This window comes from Seriola lalandi, unplaced genomic scaffold (genome assembly GCF_002814215.2).
Source record: "Seriola lalandi dorsalis isolate HSWRI2012SDOR001 ecotype SW California unplaced genomic scaffold, Sedor1 jcf7180002054044, whole genome shotgun sequence".
Taxonomy (NCBI): Eukaryota; Metazoa; Chordata; class Actinopteri; order Carangiformes; family Carangidae; genus Seriola; species Seriola lalandi.
Genome location: NW_019524597.1, coordinates 362,494 through 381,073, shown reverse-complemented (window position 1 = coordinate 381,073; position 18,580 = coordinate 362,494). Strand labels below are relative to the sequence as shown.

The 18,580-nt window shown below is 40.1% G+C and overlaps 1 protein-coding gene across 9 annotated transcripts in view; it reads left to right on the top strand.

Moving 5' to 3' along the window:
* The window catches only part of arhgef12a (Rho guanine nucleotide exchange factor (GEF) 12a), a 36,227-nt gene that overhangs the window by 6,623 nt on the left and 11,024 nt on the right, over positions 1-18,580 (top strand). For 8 of the 9 annotated variants that reach the window (XM_023402949.2, XM_087173107.1, XM_087173106.1 and 5 more), the window contains exons 3-15: positions 8,004-8,024; positions 8,812-8,903; positions 11,113-11,178; positions 14,090-14,188; positions 15,481-15,530; positions 15,754-15,811; positions 15,914-16,086; positions 16,379-16,456; positions 16,831-16,950; positions 17,427-17,534; positions 17,841-17,975; positions 18,162-18,263; positions 18,440-18,550. In XM_023402949.2, the coding sequence (XP_023258717.1) occupies positions 8,004-8,024; positions 8,812-8,903; positions 11,113-11,178; positions 14,090-14,188; positions 15,481-15,530; positions 15,754-15,811; positions 15,914-16,086; positions 16,379-16,456; positions 16,831-16,950; positions 17,427-17,534; positions 17,841-17,975; positions 18,162-18,263; positions 18,440-18,550 (1,213 nt within the window). The remainder of the gene's footprint in view (positions 1-8,003; positions 8,025-8,811; positions 8,904-11,112; positions 11,179-14,089; positions 14,189-15,480; positions 15,531-15,753; positions 15,812-15,913; positions 16,087-16,378; positions 16,457-16,830; positions 16,951-17,426; positions 17,535-17,840; positions 17,976-18,161; positions 18,264-18,439; positions 18,551-18,580) is intronic. The other variant, XM_023402950.2, reaches the window with a different exon arrangement.

Here is an 18,580-nt window from a genome sequence, read left to right as displayed (position 1 = left end):
GACACCCTCTACAATCCTGGCCTGTTAGCCAAGAGAGCTCCAGGGCCCAAACATTACTTTCACTCCACAAAAGACAGGATCACAACAATAGAGAAAAAGGGGACAAAGGAAGAGAGCTGTCTTGCCCAAGTGTCATGTCCTCACATGTCCATGTAAGGGTTTTGTAGCCATGAACTAGGCTCATGCCTTCAAGCTAACTGTGGCACTTGTGAGGCCATGATATTCTGTGGTGGCCCGAGAGATTTATCATAGATTTTTTGTTGTTAAATTCTTCATCACATTTTATATCACATTGATTCTGTAAACATGCAAACTATACATATTTGTTCTAGTAAGAGCACATGTATGTCTGCTGAATCTTTAGGTTAGATGTTAAAAAGCAGCATCACTGCTGTAGTTGATTGGATGTGATTTATGTGGCATGTTGAGACTCCCCTCCCCTGGGACGCAGAATGAGGATGCTCTAATTCAATGCTTTCGCTGTGTGCTAGGAGAGGCTAGGAGACCAGCAACTTGCTGCTGCACTGTGATTAAACTTACACTGCCTGTTCCAGATGATTCAGGGGTGACTAGACAAACTTAACATACCCCTACTCTTTCTTTACAAAAACCAGGTTCAGGACTCAAGTTCTGTCACCAACCTGCAGTCATGTTGAGTGGAAGACACTGTTTTCTGAGTGACTTCATATCCCTTTGATAGGTGAAAGACAGGACAGGCAAAAGGAAGGTGAGGAGGACAAAGATGAAATTATTGCTCTTTGGCTATAAGAATCTTTGGTGTAGGTATTCTTGTTGTCCCGGGAATGTTTTAATGACAGGCTGTTTCCCTTAGTGATGAATCACTCAGTATAAAGTATCATCGTGCTTTCACCAAGCTAGTTTTTTTTGCAGTAAGTATAGTGTAATAGATGGAAAATTTTATAGCTTTGGGGAGAATGAGGTGTCAGTAAAGTGCTTTTACTTCAGGTTGCATCAGCTTAATTGTCATCATAGGTCTGCATCTAACACAGTTAGTAAATCTTTCAGATCACCGTAGGATACCAAATCATACACAAAATTTTTCTTTTCAGGTGTCGATGTATTCTTAAACTGTGAAGTCAGGATCTCCCCCAAAACCAACCTGAACTAAAAAGGAAATCCTTGCATTAGGAAGACTTCAGAGATTTTCTCTGCTCAGATAAGTTACTCATTGATTTAAAAAAAAAAAAAAAAAAAGAAGTTCTTTGGTTTTGTGGCCGGGCTCACGACCAGCAGCAGTGTGGACAGTGTAGCATGTTGAACCACCTTCTTTGCTCTCACAGTGCCAGAGGACAGCAGACAGCATAGCGTGAAGAAATGTCTATCCCCGGCCCTCATGTCAGGAATCCTGATGAGGTTTATTGGGGCAGAAAGGGCACCGTTTTCCCCCTGAGGCTGTAGCTTGAGCTCCACAGCTATTGCTCTTGTCTCTGTAACACACCACACCTCTCTCTCTCTCTCTCTCTCTCTCTCTTTTTCTCTCTCTCCCTCTCTCTCTCTCTCTCTGTCTGTCTGTCTGTCTCATACACTCACTTAACGCTCTCTTTCTTTAAAACCATATCTCACAATGCCCTATGCTACTTGGATACACGGCTTAAGTCACATGTTGAGGGTGACATTGGTGTATTTGTTGTTAGACTACACTGTAATACAGAAGGTGGTTTATGGAAGGAGTATCATTGCATGGGTGTAGACTGCTTCTTTCTCAGTGGCAGGGAGTGGAAAGCAATGACGTCATGCTGGCTCTGTGTTTGTGAGTGCACCCACATTGTGTGACTCAGGTATATGGATTAGATAACAAGCAGTGTGTGTGTGTATTATTTCCCATTGGCTGGCTCCAGGCATGAATCAGGCTGTTGAAGAGACTGTATCACTACTCCATTGAGATAGAATCACAGACCAGTTTTAAACAGGTGGCATGAATGGCTGGCTGGCTGAAAAGGTGACTGCCAGTTCCATAGGGTACTTGGCAGGCCAGTGGCATGAGTCAGCGCAAAACCCAGCTGAGGACATTTGTGCCGTCACCACAGAGTTACTCTCCAACACTGCCAAGGTTTCCAGTGTAATCTAACATCTAAAGATGTGCTGCAGTGTGCAAGGTTATGTTGTATTTCACCCTCTGGAATGGAACACACCTCAGTCTGATCTCTGCAGCCTGCAGGCAACTCCCAAAACTGTCCAATCCTCAGACTAGGCCCCACCTCTCCCAGCCCCAACAACACCTGTGCTGTGCCTTTGGTTGGAGTCTCAAGATAACTGCAGTAACTCTGTGAAGTCTTGTGGAGCTTTCACACACAGGGATACAAACTAGTTGGCAGTGCCTGGCCTATCATGAATCTGTATCTGTGTTATGTTGAGCATGTAATTTGCATACTCTGCTCTCCACCAGACACACCAACAATGTTGTCTCTGTTTCCACATGTAGTTCTGTTCTTTAATTTATCGGTAAATCATTAAAGACATATCATAGAAAATTAGGAAGCCAGAGGCTGTGACCATCAGCTTTTCCTCCATTTTGTTTTAAATTCCCTGGCATAGTGGAGAGGAGCAATAAATAACTCTACTGCTTCTATTTCCGCTGCAATCAAGATGATCAAGTTTGTGTGAAAGCCAGAGCCTGGTTGTCACTCGCACTGCGTCAGAGGACATTTGCATAAAGTTGAGACTGTCCCAACTTTCCCTGTAGTGTAGCTGGGTTCTTTTTGAGTCTGTTGAGGCAGTTGGGAATAGCAGCCATTGCTGCCCCAGCTTCTTGAATTCGTATGTGTGACCAGACTGGTATCCTCATTTTTAGTTTGACGTGTCTGTTTTTGTGTGTGCTCTTTTAGAATATCTAATTAGTTGGCTATAGTTCAACTCTGAGTTAAACTTGAGTCTAAATGTGCTTAGATTGTTTCTAAGAGGAACTGAGAATAACCTGAAGGGCTTCCCCTGAATCTTGCATGAGTTGGTCTAGTTCCTTATTGTTCACTGTTTTCTTTCCTCTTCAGTTTGGGAAACCCTTTCACAGAAATGGCTGTGTGTCAGAGTCTTGCTCCCTCAGGGCTGCTCGTCCCTCCCTCTCTCACTACTTTTTCTCTCTTCACGGTCTGGTCTGGTCCTGGCCTCTCTTGCTGCCACTGTTGCTGCAGTTGGCCCAGCTCTGCCACAGTTTTCCATCAAAACACCAAACCTCAATGGAGCATTCAAGCCCAGGCCCGCTCCACTGCTGCCCCTCCCTCCCATCCCACCCTGTTCTGACTCTGCCTTCTCTCTCCCTTTCTCACTCCCTGCACATTTAATGGCTCCGTCCAGGAAGAGGTCCTAGCTCAGACTTGAAGACTTTTACAGTGAGATCCTGAATAACTGAATGAAGAAAACTGATTCTTGAATGCTGTCTGTATGTTGTAGAAACACTGTTTTTGTTTTATTATTTTGTTTTCAGCATTTCTCCATATCATATTTAGTCAAGTAGAACATCTGCAGAAAGATTTACATGGTCCAAGTTAATATTTTTTGTTTGTTTATGTTTTTTATAATAATTTTTTGAAAACCAAGAAAACATTTTTGAACCGCTGCAGCAGAGCAAAGCTTCTATAGGCTGCTTATTGTTCTTACTTGACTCACATATTTATTTAAGCCTATAAATACTATTTTACAGAGTAAAATCAACGATCTAATAATATGCTTGCGGAAGTTATATTGCAGCATCACTACTGTTCACATTTTATGTCACAGTTTAAGTGTGTACTTTCTAGAGCTGCAACTAATGATTAATTTCATAATTGATTAATCTGTTGAACATTCCCTGAGTCAATCAATGCTTGTTTTGGCCGATCAACAGCACAAAACCCCAAAATATTATGCTTCTTTTATAGAAGAATAAGAAAGTCAGAAAACATTAACAATTGAGAAGCAGGTACTAAAGATTTTTGGGGATTTAAAAATGAACAAACAATTAATATATTATCACAATAGTTGCTGATTACCTTTCTGTCAATCAGCTAATTGATTGACTGATTGTTTCAACTCTAGTACCTTCTCAGTTATCATACAAGTCGTGTATTTGTTCTTACAACAGAGTGTGTAGTAGTGTGTTAAAAGTATCATTAGGAAATACAGTAGAACAATAAACTACTGTTGTCTACTAGACAAAGGATTCACTGCTGATGTGAAACCATTGTGATAGTTCACCAGAGATTTACTGTGAAGTTATTTGAGCTGTGACTGTGTGCCAGCGATACATTTTATGGAAATTCAATAGAAATGTTGCACTCAAGGCCCTTTAATATGACCAGTCAACCTTGCAGTGACTGGAGTCTGTAACAATCAAGATACAGGGCTACTGCAGCAAACGTCCTCTCAGAATTTGCTTAGTCACAACTATGATTCCATTTCCCAGTGGCAAATACAACTGAATACATACAGAGGCACCTCACTAGCTCTGTGAGTATTTTACCCACAATCGAGCCTGTGAAGGTATTTAGCTGCACAAATAACTAAGACAATTACTCATTTTTGAACAGTCAATCTTGGGCTAGTGTTAAGAATGCATATTGTCCTTAGCATGCAAGTGTAACTAAGAACTGATACCTCAGTATGAGGCAAGCATGCTGCTATTACATGTTATCCTACAACAAATGAAATTAACATTTGCACATTAATGCATGTCATTGTTTTCAAGACAAAAATTTGTAATTCGTATAATTATTTTCAAAATATTACATATGTTATTAACCATATCTCAATCTCAAGTAATATTTTGGAAGTTCACATAAAGTACTGTTGCATGGTTGAACAAAATTTATGTTTAAGTCAATTGGGGAAATCCACACAAAGTTTAGGCAATAAACCCACAAACCTGAGCACCAGTCACTATGACCACAGTTGATGAACTAGAATAAATAAAATGTTTGGGTTTTTTTTGTTTGTTCTTTTTTCTTTTCTTTTTTTAGTTTTTTCAGTTTCTTGACATTTGGGCGGCATTTTCAGGACCTTTACTTGAGTCTGTTGAGTCATTTCATTCCTTTTGACATTAACATGTTTGTGTGTTATTTTAATTTGCTACAACAGATTACAGAGAAGATTACTTTTGTATTTCAGCACTCTATCAAACCTTTATATTGAAAGCAGTCATTAAAAAGTGCAACCCCCCTCTCACCCTTATCCACTGCATTGTTTACGCTCTATAAATTTTAGCATAGCAAGTGTCTGCCAATCTTACATTTACCGTGTATATAGTGCACTATTGAATGGATTTTAGCTTGGCAACATATCTCTTTCCAATCTCTGTGGTTTCCATGAAATTCAATAGTGCAGAACAGTGCATCGCAAGGTAAACAGGGAAATGCAACTGATGTGATAACTGTGTTCTATTCTCTCTGAATTACCAGCATGAGTTAACATGTCAACTTTGATCAGGCTGGTGTAAGTGTGTATTCATAAGCCCTTTTTGCACATGTTATGGAGAAGAAAGCAAAAAAGAATGGGAATTCATGAGGCTACTAAGCCTTTCAGTTTATCTGTCTCGCCGCTATGTAAAATCAGGCCTGATGATTTTTCATTGTGAGCGGCTTTGCTAACATAGAGGCTATGTTCTGGAGAGTCAAGTTAGCACTTATTTTGTGGTATTTGTCAGTGCCTTAAAATAGATTTGATCTACCTCATTTGTCAATTCCTCATTTTCAGCACTGACACTTGCTTCCTGAATGAAAGTAACTGCCTGTCTCGATTCAAAATAGCTGTTATCATTGCATACAGTAGTTCTGAGGAGGCATTCAGTCTGATTGGTTATAGAAAGCACAACAGAGCATAAGGTTTGCCAATTGAGACAAATTGCCTTATCACTCCAGGTACTTGTATTTGTATGGAAAATGATTTCTTCATCCTAGCTTGCCACTCTTTGTTTCACGATTACCTCTTTTTAGCGAAACTGGCATAGACATTCAGGCTTTTCACTTTTTTATGTCTTTTACAGTGTTCAGCATTTTTTTCTTGGGTTTCAGTCTCTTGCTGCCTCTTAAACAGCTCATTCACCACTACTTAGGCCTTCTCGTCCTCTCTGTCCTCTTGTTTCTGTCCATGGCAGCAATCTTTCTCTATCACCTCCTTTGGCCCTCTCCTTAGCCCTTAAATCTGTCTTAGGCAGGTCATTTCAAGTTAGGTGTTTTGTATATGGACACTACTAAGACTTTGTATAGAGGTACAGCATGATTCATAAGTCTAGTTCAGCCTTTGACATTATAGACAGCCTGATGCATCATCCAGCCCCTAAGAACTTGGTTTGACTGTCATGTTTTCATTTGTTCCTGTATGATCTACCAAGAACAACATCTGTCTACTCAGTTTTGCCATCCCTGAGCTTGTGCATACGCATGTCCCACTTCAGCGTGTGTTTATGTGCTGACTTTTCCGTCTCTCCAATTCAGAGGTTTCATAGGGAGTGGGCTACTTAAAGCTAGTTTTTTCTGCTGGAGGCTCTGGAACTTATTACAGTCTGAGGCATTTTCATAAACGGGCCATTCAGCTGCCCCTGCACGGGTCTGAATGGGACACACTGTCGCCAGGAGAAAGGGAGTTAATGTGGGCTAGTTAGTCGTGAGACCTCCCAATTACGAGAGACTGGTGTTCTGAAATATGTAGTTATTCGTACTAGTGTTCTGCTTCAGTTATCGGTTCCTATTGTGTAGTTTACGTTTCTACAATTTACAAATAATCAACCATGTAGGTAAATTTAGCAAATTTTACCATGTCAGACATAGCTTGTAATTAACACTGTCTTTCCGAGCAAAGATGCTGTGAATAAACAGATGTGGGCGTTACAATAAAGTTTGAAAATGGATTAACTTTTATGGGATTATTTCCTGGCTGACACTATCAGTCTCTTCTATGTTTTCCACCTCATCACAATAAAAATAAAATGGTCTAAATTTAGGCTTTATGGTAACTATGTAACAATATAACTTTGAACCCAGTGGAAGTGGTTTTTCATACTGCATAAAGAAGACTGGCAAAACATGGCTCCCTCTGACTGTAGAAAAATGAGCTATGCTGACTGTGCAGACCCCACCAGGAATAATGTAGAGCTGAGGGGCCACCCAGATAATTGGCACAAACTTCATGAGTGTTCAGGAGATTTTCCATTCAGTGGAAAGTGCATTACAAATAAAATATATGATTAATATTACCCTTTAAATTGCTATGGAATTTATTCTCTTAGAGTCTCTAAATGACTTACAGAGAGTCTAAAACCTAAATGGGAATTTTGCCCATTTTAAAGTGTAGTTTATGCCTTTATTCATCCTTCACAAAACACGAGTTAAAATTGGCTCTTGAATAAGAATCACCAGTTCCAGCCCGGTCAGGTTTTGTGGGCAGGTTACTCCTACAGATGCTAATGTGTGCTCTTTTCACTTCAATGCAGCGTCAAAGTGAAGAGAAAGACTTTTAGTCTTAAATGTTTACTCTCAGCTACCTTTGAGAATTAACAGTGTAGTATCTTCTTAAATCTAAAATCTTTATTCATGATGCATATGCCAAACAGCAAGTCAATACACAAATCTCTAACTTCCTGGAAAACACTGCCTTTTCCAATATGGTGCGGACAGTATCCCCTAAATTATGTCATCACTACATCGGTCTGTGGCAGTAATCGGTCTCAGGGCAGGCTGCCCTCGAAGGAAACAGGCCATGGATGTGATTACGATATGATTATTACAGTAAAGTCGTGATGTCTGTGAGGAACTAAATCACTGCTGACACGCAGCTGAGATCTGAGGACATTTGACCTGGAAAAGGCTTTAATCTGCAGCTGAAGAACTCTGGTATTTGATCAGGATTATCATGTTTACCACTATGTGGGTCTCAGGAGAAACTGTCAGCTTGGCATTTTGTTTTTCACCCTCCATACATGCATAAGCAGCTCAGCTTTTGTTTCCCTTATTACACTAGTCGTCTGTCAGTTAATTCCTGTGTGATACTGATGGTCATTCTGTTTTATCCTACAGGTTTCCCAAGAAAGCAAACAGGTAAGACTCTTATTTTCTCATATTTTATTGCAGAGACATGCATGCTTATGGGTAGGTAATCTTGTGGCAACACACATGTGCACGCCAGTGGTTTACATACACACAGCTTCCCCAGATGAGGGAAATGAGGCAGGTTTTTACTAGGTCTGGTGTGCTGCAACACAGAAGTCTTCAGAGTTTGGACCAAACATACCCCCCACCCCCACCCCCCTCACTCATGTACACACACACACATACGCACACACAGTGACGGACAAAGGGGTCCCTCTTCTAAGGGCGGCCCATCACTGCCTTTCACTGTGAACAGAACAGTGGCCTTTCACAGTTGGGGCTGGTATAGGCAGAGGCAGCAATACATAGCCTCCCGAGGTTCAAGCTGGAGTCTGGCCTTGCGGCACCTCCTCTGAGGAGCGTCCTTTCTCTGGCCTTGCTCTCTGGGCACTCAGTAGAGCGGCTCCACATCCTCTCTGGCTGTCATATTATACAGTAGACACACTCAGTGTGATTCATACACTAGGAGGTCTCCCGGCCACACTATTCTCTGAAGTGAATAGTGAAGTGAACAATTGTTGGTTCTGTGTGTCGCTGTAATTCCTCCTGAACCTTCACTTGCGTGCAGCTTGTATACAGGATGGTAGTACAGCAAGACGCATGCATCACAATGACTTTGCAAAGAATGTTATGTATAAAAGACTACAGTGTTATATGTGACAGCACAGGACAAATGCCAGCATTTTGCTAGTTTGTGGCGGCATTACCTTTTTCTCATGGGTGTTCCTCCTTCTAGAACCAGCAGCATTCTCAGTAAAGACCATCCCCCGGACAAGAAACCCAAAAGTGACAAAACCTCACTTCCCTCCAATGAATTTGACCCTACAGGTAACTTCCCACTTTCATTTTCAGGCTCATACTTGTTCTGTTTTTCTTATTCACTCTGTCCCTTTTTTTCTCTGTCACATACTGTCGTTTTTCCATCCTGTCCCTCAATCTCTGTATGCATCATTTTACCTGACTGCCTCATAGGTTTCTGTCTGTCCCTCTCTCACCCACTTATTTCTCACTATCACTAACACACACACACACACACACACACACACACACACACACACACACACACATACACATACACACAAACAGTCTTATAAGTATGTTCATGATGGTTTGGATGAGGCATGCTGGGATGGTGAAAGGTGGTGTGTGTATTCTATGCTTTGTGTTGTATATTCATTTTTGCTTGTGTGGTCTGGTCTGAGATAATTGTTTGGGAGTCTTAACAACTTATTTTTACTTATTTTTCTTGTTTTATCTAAGTTTTTTAATTGCTTCAGCTCAAGGACATTGTCATACTGTATGTCTTTATTGTCTGAGTCATAGCTAGGTTATTCTGCAACAGTTTATGTTTACATGTTGCAGGTTTTAAGCTGATAAGCACTGAAACGTTTGATTACAGGTCCTCAAAATCTGCAGCTGCATGTTTAATGTCCACATGGTTCTTGTAGTTTTACATAAATCAGTTCACCCTGGGTTTTGTCTGCTCAAAGTGGTTGGGTGGTCTCAATGCATACTTGAATGGCGCAAAAAGCCACTAAGCCTGTTATGCACTTCAGTTTGCAAGTTTATTGCAGGGTACAACTGTTAAGCTTCAGAAACAAACTAGTTTGATATGGTGACACTCCTTGTTGTATTTGTCAGCAATGAAGACAGTATGATTTGAGATATGAAGGCTGTATTCATAACAAAACAGAAAATCCTCTGCACCACATGTTGGCTTATCTCTGTATGATGCAACAGAGCATAGGGAAGATGTGTTCTCTCAGTGGTTACACAAGACATGCACTGTCTGTGTATAGCACCACACTAAAACCCTTTTCCACATATTTCTCTATTGGTTTTTCACTTATGTTTGGAATGATGTTGTGATTTAGTGCACAACAGCCACAGAGAAGCAAAGGAGGCCTTTATCCCATTCAAACCTATATCTGTCAGTCCTTGTAAGGTTATTATTTCTAGACATGTTTCATATTTGAATTTATGACCTATGACCTTTTGCATGCCTGCATGATGTTAATCAATATTTCTGTTTGTCTCTTTTACTTATCTGCAAGTTGCATGCATCTTTTCCCAGATTTTCTCCTGTTTGCACCTTTTCTGTCATAATTTCAAAGTGCTCTGGGTTTATTAGGGGTGGGCAGGAGTGGTCAGATACTCTGGAAATGGATGTTAAAACTGACATCTGGGATTCATATGTTTCTAAAAGAGTGGATTATCTGCAGTAATGAACTCATTTATTACCTCCAGATGCTTAAGAAATACTGGACATTTGTCAAAATTATTTAGGCTACTTATTTTGATTATCGGACTAAGAACGGTTCCTCCTCTGTAACTTTGTTTTGGATTTATTTTTAGCATCATATCCTTCATCCCAACTTGTAAAACTACCCTGGGGTGGAAAGACACACATGAAATTGCATTGAGTATAACTGCAGTTGCACCAGCTACATATTCACCATTGAGTATACCACAGCCCTAATATGAAGACTTAGTTTCAGTGTCTGTTTAGGTATGGCCGTTGTAGTATTTGCACAATATTTTATAATAATGTAATATTGTGTAGAAAGTCACCACGTGATCCTGTGCATTTATAGGCTTCTTCATTTTCTGGTATATGTTTTATTATTTTACTCTAAACTTTTCTTTAACAACTTCAGATCATGATTTTAATGCAGGATACAAAATTTTGGAAAAGGGGCCCCTGACATTAAAGTCACAGTAACTTAGTGGAGTGACATCTATAGGAGTTGAGGTATTCTAAAACCAACCTAACATAAACTAAGCAAGTTCATTTTTAGTGACTGCACTCCTGCCTATCCCAACCATTATGTTTTATTAAACTACCTATTTGTTCATTTAATTTTTCTTCTCCCATGATTGTTTCTCCTTCATGATTTTCTCTTTCCTGTTTTGTGTTTCTTTTCCTTGTGTTGGTTCTTGTTTTGTTTGTGCGTGCGTGCGTGCGCGTGTGTGTATGTGTGTTTGTTTGCTGCTGTGCTGTCTGCGCTGTGGTCTGCGTGGTGGGGGCTGTGAGCAGAAGCTCTGGTGGTGCAGAAGAGTGGCAGCAGCAGTGTGCTAGCAGAGGGGAAGCCTGAGTCCTGTGGTAAGATGCTCCAACTGGAATGGCTGGTGTGACAGCTGCATCTATACATGCTTCAGACCCTGGTGTGAAATTGCCACTCAGTGTTTGTTTTAAACAGAGTGACAGCAAAAGAGTTCTGTTTATTTTTAATTATTATAATATTAGGCTGCATGGTCAGAGGTCTGATTTGCATGCCTCTCTGAGTTGGCTGCTGACCAGTGCCAAGAGATCATCACATGGGATACATCAACATATGATTGATATGCACAGCACAAAGGTGTCAAATCTCATCAGTGCATAGTGCATAGCGCTTGTGTAGACCTATGGCAAGGTTTGGCATCATCATTCTCCAGACAGGATGACAGTGGTTCAAGCCAGTGCAAAGTATACGCTCCCATGATTTTATATGACTTTTCTTTTTCTAATCACCTGATGTTTTTGTTTGAGTAGTTGTTTTTGATCAGTACAGCTGGCTCAATGAGGACAGGTTTACTGAGATATTCGGCTTTTAAAAATCTCAAAAGTAAAAAGAACTATTCTTTTTTTCTTTCTTTTTTTTGCCAAAATATGGTTTAAATACACTGATTCCATCCTAATCCATGGATGTTATAGTAACTGAAAAATTATCACTATTGGAATCCATTGTTTAAGACCTTAGCAGATGCATTCAGTACTACTTAAAAGATTTTGGATTACCAGGATACAGTTGCTCTGTTTAGTTTTAACTGTAATCCCACACTTGAGTCACATCCAAATATTTATGTATATTTTCAGTTAAGTCATCATTTAAATATGATTTAAAAATTAAGCTCACACAGAATAATACATACACAGGGACTTACTCACTGAACAATGGGTTTAGTGACTTGTTTTCGGAATCCACATGTTAGCAGGGTCATTATGGAGCCTCTTCGCCCCTGTGGTGTGAGAGTGTCATTATAACCTTGTTCAACTACTCTCTCGTGCTTCTTACATCATCTGGGACACTTTTTCACATTTTCACTGTTGTTGGCCAAAATGGCAGAGGAAGGTCTTCGGACAAATATTGTCAGATAATGTGAGTTTTGAGCAGTGAAGTGAAGCAGTGAATTGACAAAACAAATTCTTAAGGCAACTGTCAGAAATGTCAGTTTCTGCCGATGACAGTCCAGACGGTCTAGGACACACTTTATCAAGATAAGTCATTTTCAACAAAGCATATTTGTGTTCTTTCTGTTTGAACCAGTTATCTCTCTTGTGTCTGGTACCAATTAAAAATTGAGGAAATTCACTGATGCAAAGCCATTATTACATTTGAAGTTCTGAATACTCAAACTTTTATATTTAAGAACAGTAGTCTGACTTTTGCGTGTGGTATTTTAATGACTTGGGTTTCTTCTTTTTGTGATTGTTGGGCTAAACGTACTCTGTCAGTATTAAAGGTCAGTTTATTCTCTAGTGTACATTTCCTTGTGTGCAGCAAAGGGTGCTGATTACGGATCAGTTGAAACTCTGAATAATACATTAGCTTAGATGGATTAACCTGATCAGTGATCATGTCAATACTCCCACTCCTCGTGGTTTATAAATATCAGCCAAAGATCTCTAAAATACTGTTAAGTGTAGGAAAAGGCAAAAGATCAACATCTAGAGGCAAATTCACACCAGCCCTTTAACCCATATGGCTTCATCTGTTTTCTTGACACCCCTGCCCTCTCCCCCTTTCCCTTCCCCCTGCTCCCTTAGCTCTACCTAACCCCCTCTCTACTCCCTTCCCCCCAGCCTGGGGCTTTTGGCCCTCCTAACTGCTCTCTGTGTATTAGCTCCTGTTCCTTCCACTCTCCAACCCCCCACCCCACCACTGTCCATATCGATCGACTCACCTCTGGTTAATGCTGCACTGATCAGGAAATCTCGGACACAATATTAAAACAGTTCAAGGGTCACCTCACTCAGTCTGGGTCTCTTGTGTCAAATGTTTTCAGATAGCTTGCTAATATTGGAAAATCTACTCACTTCTTCTGTTTAATGACATAAGACAACATTTTTTTTCTGCTTAAGCAGTTTGCATTCTTTACATTGTGTTTCCTTTTGTGTGTATTGTCTTGTCAGTCTAGTCAGTGTCGGCCAGACATTAGATAAGCTCTAATCTCTACTTGCCACGCTAATGAAACACCGCATAAAGAACCTGAAAAGTAACGTTCCTCCTTCTGACCTCCTTCTGACCTCGGACCATTAATATTATGTCAAAAATACAAAAAATCTCCCTCAAAACTTTTAGCTCCTTTAATGTTTTCTGGCCAACAGTATAAGAACCTTTCTTTACATGCCTCCTGTTATCCTGACAACAGTGTCTAGACTATTGGAGATGAGTTATCTGCTGATATGTTAAGGATAGATTCACATTTTTTCAAGTGTGTCTCAATACAATACTCACATGGCCAAATGTACACTCAAAGCATTATAGGTCATTCCTCTTGTACATACTTTTTTTTTTTAAAGCAACTTCAGTGTAATTAATGGGGGACAACATGTCTTCATGGTTAGATGGACCAAGAATTCTTTTTATGTACATACAGGCGTATGAGTGTTGTTTTAAGATAAACTTAAAAAAAAACTGAGCCTATCCTTTAAATGAGGGATCGGTTCCCTCATTCTTTTGTGAAACCCAGTTTTTGTGCAGCCCATACCTTGACTCACTCAAAGAATTAAAGGAATGTTAATTTTGTGCTTAAATGTGATTATTCTCACTCAGTTATCAGTTATTTCAGATCATACTTTGATGTTGACTACAAGGGTGAGGTTTAATTAGTTGTTAGTACTTATTTTTAAGTCTGTAGTTGATACATGTAATTAACTGAGTCAAGTAAATTTTACTTTGTGGCTTTATTGACTCCCTGGTCCTTCTGAAGACACTGTTATGTTTTTTCTGTCCTGTCTGTCTCACTTGCAGGTCTGGTCCAGCGATGTGTAATCATCCAGAAAGATGAAAATGGCTTTGGGCTCACTGTCAGTGGTGACAACCCAGTGTTTGTGCAGCTTGTCAAAGAAGGTAAGGCGGGGCCTCAAACTTAAAAGGAAGAAGAAAAAGATGTAACGCCAATGACTACTTTTGGTCCAAGCCATTGTAATGGAGTTGTGGGCTCCTTTTTCATTCACTGGCATCAAACTTTCATGGTAGTTTGCTCTGAACTCACAGATCTGATGGGGTAATTGAAACTCAGCAACCACCACTGTGGCACTTACTTAGAGTAGAGAAGCCATTTACTGTATATTTCCTCCTCAGTAGTTTCACCATAGCTGCAGCTTCTGCTTTATCATGTTGTCTTTAAAAGAGGGGACTTTGACAGGATTCTTCCATGGTCCCAAGCAGTCTCTCACTGTCAGAGAGGATGATGTGCGCTGTTATCAGGCCACAGAAAACATTACACTGTCTGTACAGTAGTGGAAAGAGACAGAAAAGGAAGGAACTGATCCAGGACTTTTGTTGCACTGTCATCACTGCTTGGCAGTATTAAGCTATCCCTGTATGACTCTCCATTTGTGCTTTTGTTACTGACTCAACACAAAGAGCAATCTATTTAGTTTCATCTAAATAATTTATACAACTTATTTTTCATTGCATTGTAAACTGAGTAGCAAACAAAATGTATATTGTGTCTTGCTGCAGCTTTTCCCATTCATATTTATGTTAAGGTTTAACACAAGCAAGTTGAAGTCTCACTAAGCCCTTGTCTGTCAGCCCACCATGACAAAACTTAATGTTATGGTTGCTGCAAAACAGATCAAATCCAAATATCTAATCAGATATAGAAAGATCATTTAGCCACAAGTTACCAATCATGCCTGTCCTTCTACTTTTTTTAGACTGACTGATCAGATTATGTCCTTAGTTCAGTTACACTGATTGAAATTTCCACACTGGTACAAAACTGAAGACCCAAAATGCATGTCATAAGTAGTGTATTCATAAAGCTGTATTTGGTTTACAAAATACTTCAGCTGTATGCTGCTGACTAAAGAGTCAGACCTGGATCTCATAATAACCTGTCTCATGCCTAAATCCCTTTGTTTGGGGTGGAGCTGTGAAACAGGTCTTTCTCGTAATATAACCACTGTTATGGTCTTTCAAAATAGCACTCAAATAGTCACTTTGCAACATCTGGTCTGTGAAGGCTATATCGTGTGTTCATTGTGCAGAAATATCAACAATTGCACCATGAAGCTGCATGTTTTGTATTTTCCCTTCGATTTTGCCTCTATTCACTTCATTCTTCCATTTGTTTTATATCTTTCCTCTCTTCATCTGTTGCGTTAATGCTCCTTCTCTTCTGTGTTTGCCAGATGGGGCTGCTATGCGGGCAGGTGTTCAGACAGGAGACAGGATCATCAAGGTATTGCGTTCATCTGGCTCCATGTCTTTTAAACTGCTAACGTCACTGTTTTGTAGTCCAAGGTCGATGTAGAGGCTGTAGGCTGCCACCTTCTGGTCAATCACTGTATCTGCTCTTTGCACCGAATGTGAGAATGACATGAGATGCCAAACTGTAAATCTGTGTCTAGAATGGGAGATGTCTATCTTTTAATTCTCATTATAGTACCATTGTTGTTTTCCAGGTTAACGGGACGCTTGTTACACATTCTAATCACATTGAAGTGGTGAAGCTAATCAAATGTAGGTTCCTCTGTCTGTCTTCAAGAGAAAATCCACATTTTGAGAATAAATCTGGGTCTAAATAAAGTAAAACTGACACATCCCTTTGTTTTTCTTTTCTAGCGGGCTCCTATGTGGCCCTCACAGTCTTGGGGCGCCCTCCAGGGCTTGCCCAGATCCCTTTGTCTGAAGCAGAGTCTGAAATGTTGGGCGTTAGCATTTCCTCTCCAAACTCTCCAGCAGCAGAACGCCCCTACAGTCCTCAGGACCGCCTCTCCTCCACCCAACCACCATGGGTACTAAATGACATCAGTTACTTCCGTGGCCCTCTTTCTATTTATTTCCTCCACATATGTGCCTTCTCTGTCCTTGTCTTCCTCTTCCATCTATATATGGTTTTATTTTTGTGATGGCTTCTGTGTATCTCTGTATCTCATCCTAACTTATACATTTTCTGTATGCTTAAATATTTGTTAAATCTGCATCTGGGTTATGTAGAACTAATATTTGCTTCAATGCTTCTCATCTGTAGTCTTATTCACAGTTCCTCCATTTGCTTTTCAACTTCCCTTTTCTTGTTTCCCACAGGATGAGAATAGCAGTGTCTGCAACCAGAAGGTTGATATCTTGCAAAAGATGCTCTCAAAAGAGCAGCAGGAGCTGCAGGTTAGCATAACAATCACTGTCACTTACTGTCGTTTCTCTATTGTAACATTCCTTTCTTTGGTTGGAAATAACTAGTTGATGTGCACACTTTATTCCACAGCTATGTATATATAAACCCTGTTACGTCAGGTTTTGTTATTTTCTGTATTGAAAGTGAAAGGATCATCTCTCATCTGTCTTTAAGTAGAACATTGTGTTTGTGCAAGAGACAGATAGTATGAAGACACTGATAAAACTGTTTTTCATGCAATGATCTTCAGACAGTATTTTTTCATAAACCTCCAAATGCTTTGTATACACTAGTAGTATTTTACTTGCCTGATTGTATACTGGTCCTGATTCCTTGTTTTGATTTCAACCCTCTTGCTGTCTAGGCCATGAAGGAGGAGTACAGTAAGAACCCCTCCCCCAAACTACTGAAAGACATCCAGGAAGCTAAAAAACACATTCCTCAGCTGCAGGGTCAGCTCTTCAAGGCCACTGGGGCAACACAGGTAAAGCAAATAACCCCTCTTTAACTAAATAGCTTGTAAATTTAGCCCACAGAAAAGGGCGCCTAGGAACACTGATCTACCACCAACATCCAAGCAGTCAGTGTATGATTTTGTGTAGAGCATTTAGGGATGGTTCTAGACAAACATTAATCCTAATCTTATCAAAGGATTTGGCTGTCTCTGTGGGAAGCCACTCTTTTGTGTCTGTGTGACAGCTTATTTTATACCCATCGCTCACTGAGCCTTATGTTATGTGCATCAACATATTAGTCTGCTCTCTGAATTTTAAAAGAATGATATATGTTATGAGATTACCCTGCCAAAAATACTGATTAATTCATATATGTATTAATTATTCCCATTTTAGCCTGTTGGCTTGCTGTTAGCCATTGTCTATTGTAAAACATGTTTCATTCTGATGTGTTATAAGGTTGTTCATAATTAGTAACAAATGTTATGTTTATAAAAATCCTTAGGAGGCTGTTCCAGGTGGTGATGCAGATGATGGTAGCATGTTTGAGACAGAGCACACTCTCACCTCTAAGGGAGACAACAGTACAGACCTGTCCTGGAGCAGCACTCCTGTAAGTGGTCACCAGAACAACACAATTTAAATCTCCCCCTGAACTTGATATTAAACTTTAATTCCAAGAATAGGCAAGTTGTAAGACAGTAGATTCCTAGCATAGTGCTAAATTTATTGAGTCCGATTTAATTAGCCCTGCTTAACTTCGGCTGCTTCAGGTTTAGACAACACCGGTGCTAGAACTATTGGTCTATGCATTAATTCTGCATTCATATTATTGTTGGTCATGTATAAGAATCAGAAATATTTCTTGTTGAATTGAGACTGATTGAGAACATAATGTTTTGTTCCATCCCACCTCCAGATTTCTCACAGATTTGGGCCTGGATCTCCAGACAGTATGTGTCCAAGAGAGTCATCCTGCCCCAGCCCAAAGAGCACACCCAGGAACAGCTTCAACTCCTGCCACTCCCCAGAGGCAGAGGACGCCACTGACCTGGTAGCTATAATCTTTTGGCCTTGTACAAATTCTCCTCAAAAAAATTTTTTTACTTACTCACTCCCTTGCTGGTGTAAGGAGATGTTTTTGACAAAAACTTAAAGTGCTTCTCTGTCAGTGCAAGTATACTGAGCTCGTATTTATGAGAAACACTCATTTCACAATATATGACTGTCTTGTCCCCAGGACTCCCTGTCCCCTACCACAGTCAGCAGTCCCTCTTCTTCTCGCCTCATATCGCAAATCATTGGAGCTGAGGATGACTATTTTGATTCAGACCAGGAACAGGTATTTTACCGCAGGGCAATGTTGACATCTATGCATTTTATAATATCACTAAACACAGTGACAGACAAAGGCCTGGCTCTCTTTAGTAACCAAACTTATCTCTGTTGTGACAGTTAAAGAAAGATTTTTTTTTTTCTTTTTTGAGATTAAAAATTGTTGTACTGAATGTGTTTCAGACAAATGGCCAGTGTAACAACTTCAACAGCATTGAGCAGCTCAAGTCTCGCCCTGCCCACCTCTCAGCCTTCCTTCATCATGTCATCTCTCAGTTTGACCCTGCTCCTGTGGTAAGACCCATTTCCTTCCAACCTTGTTAA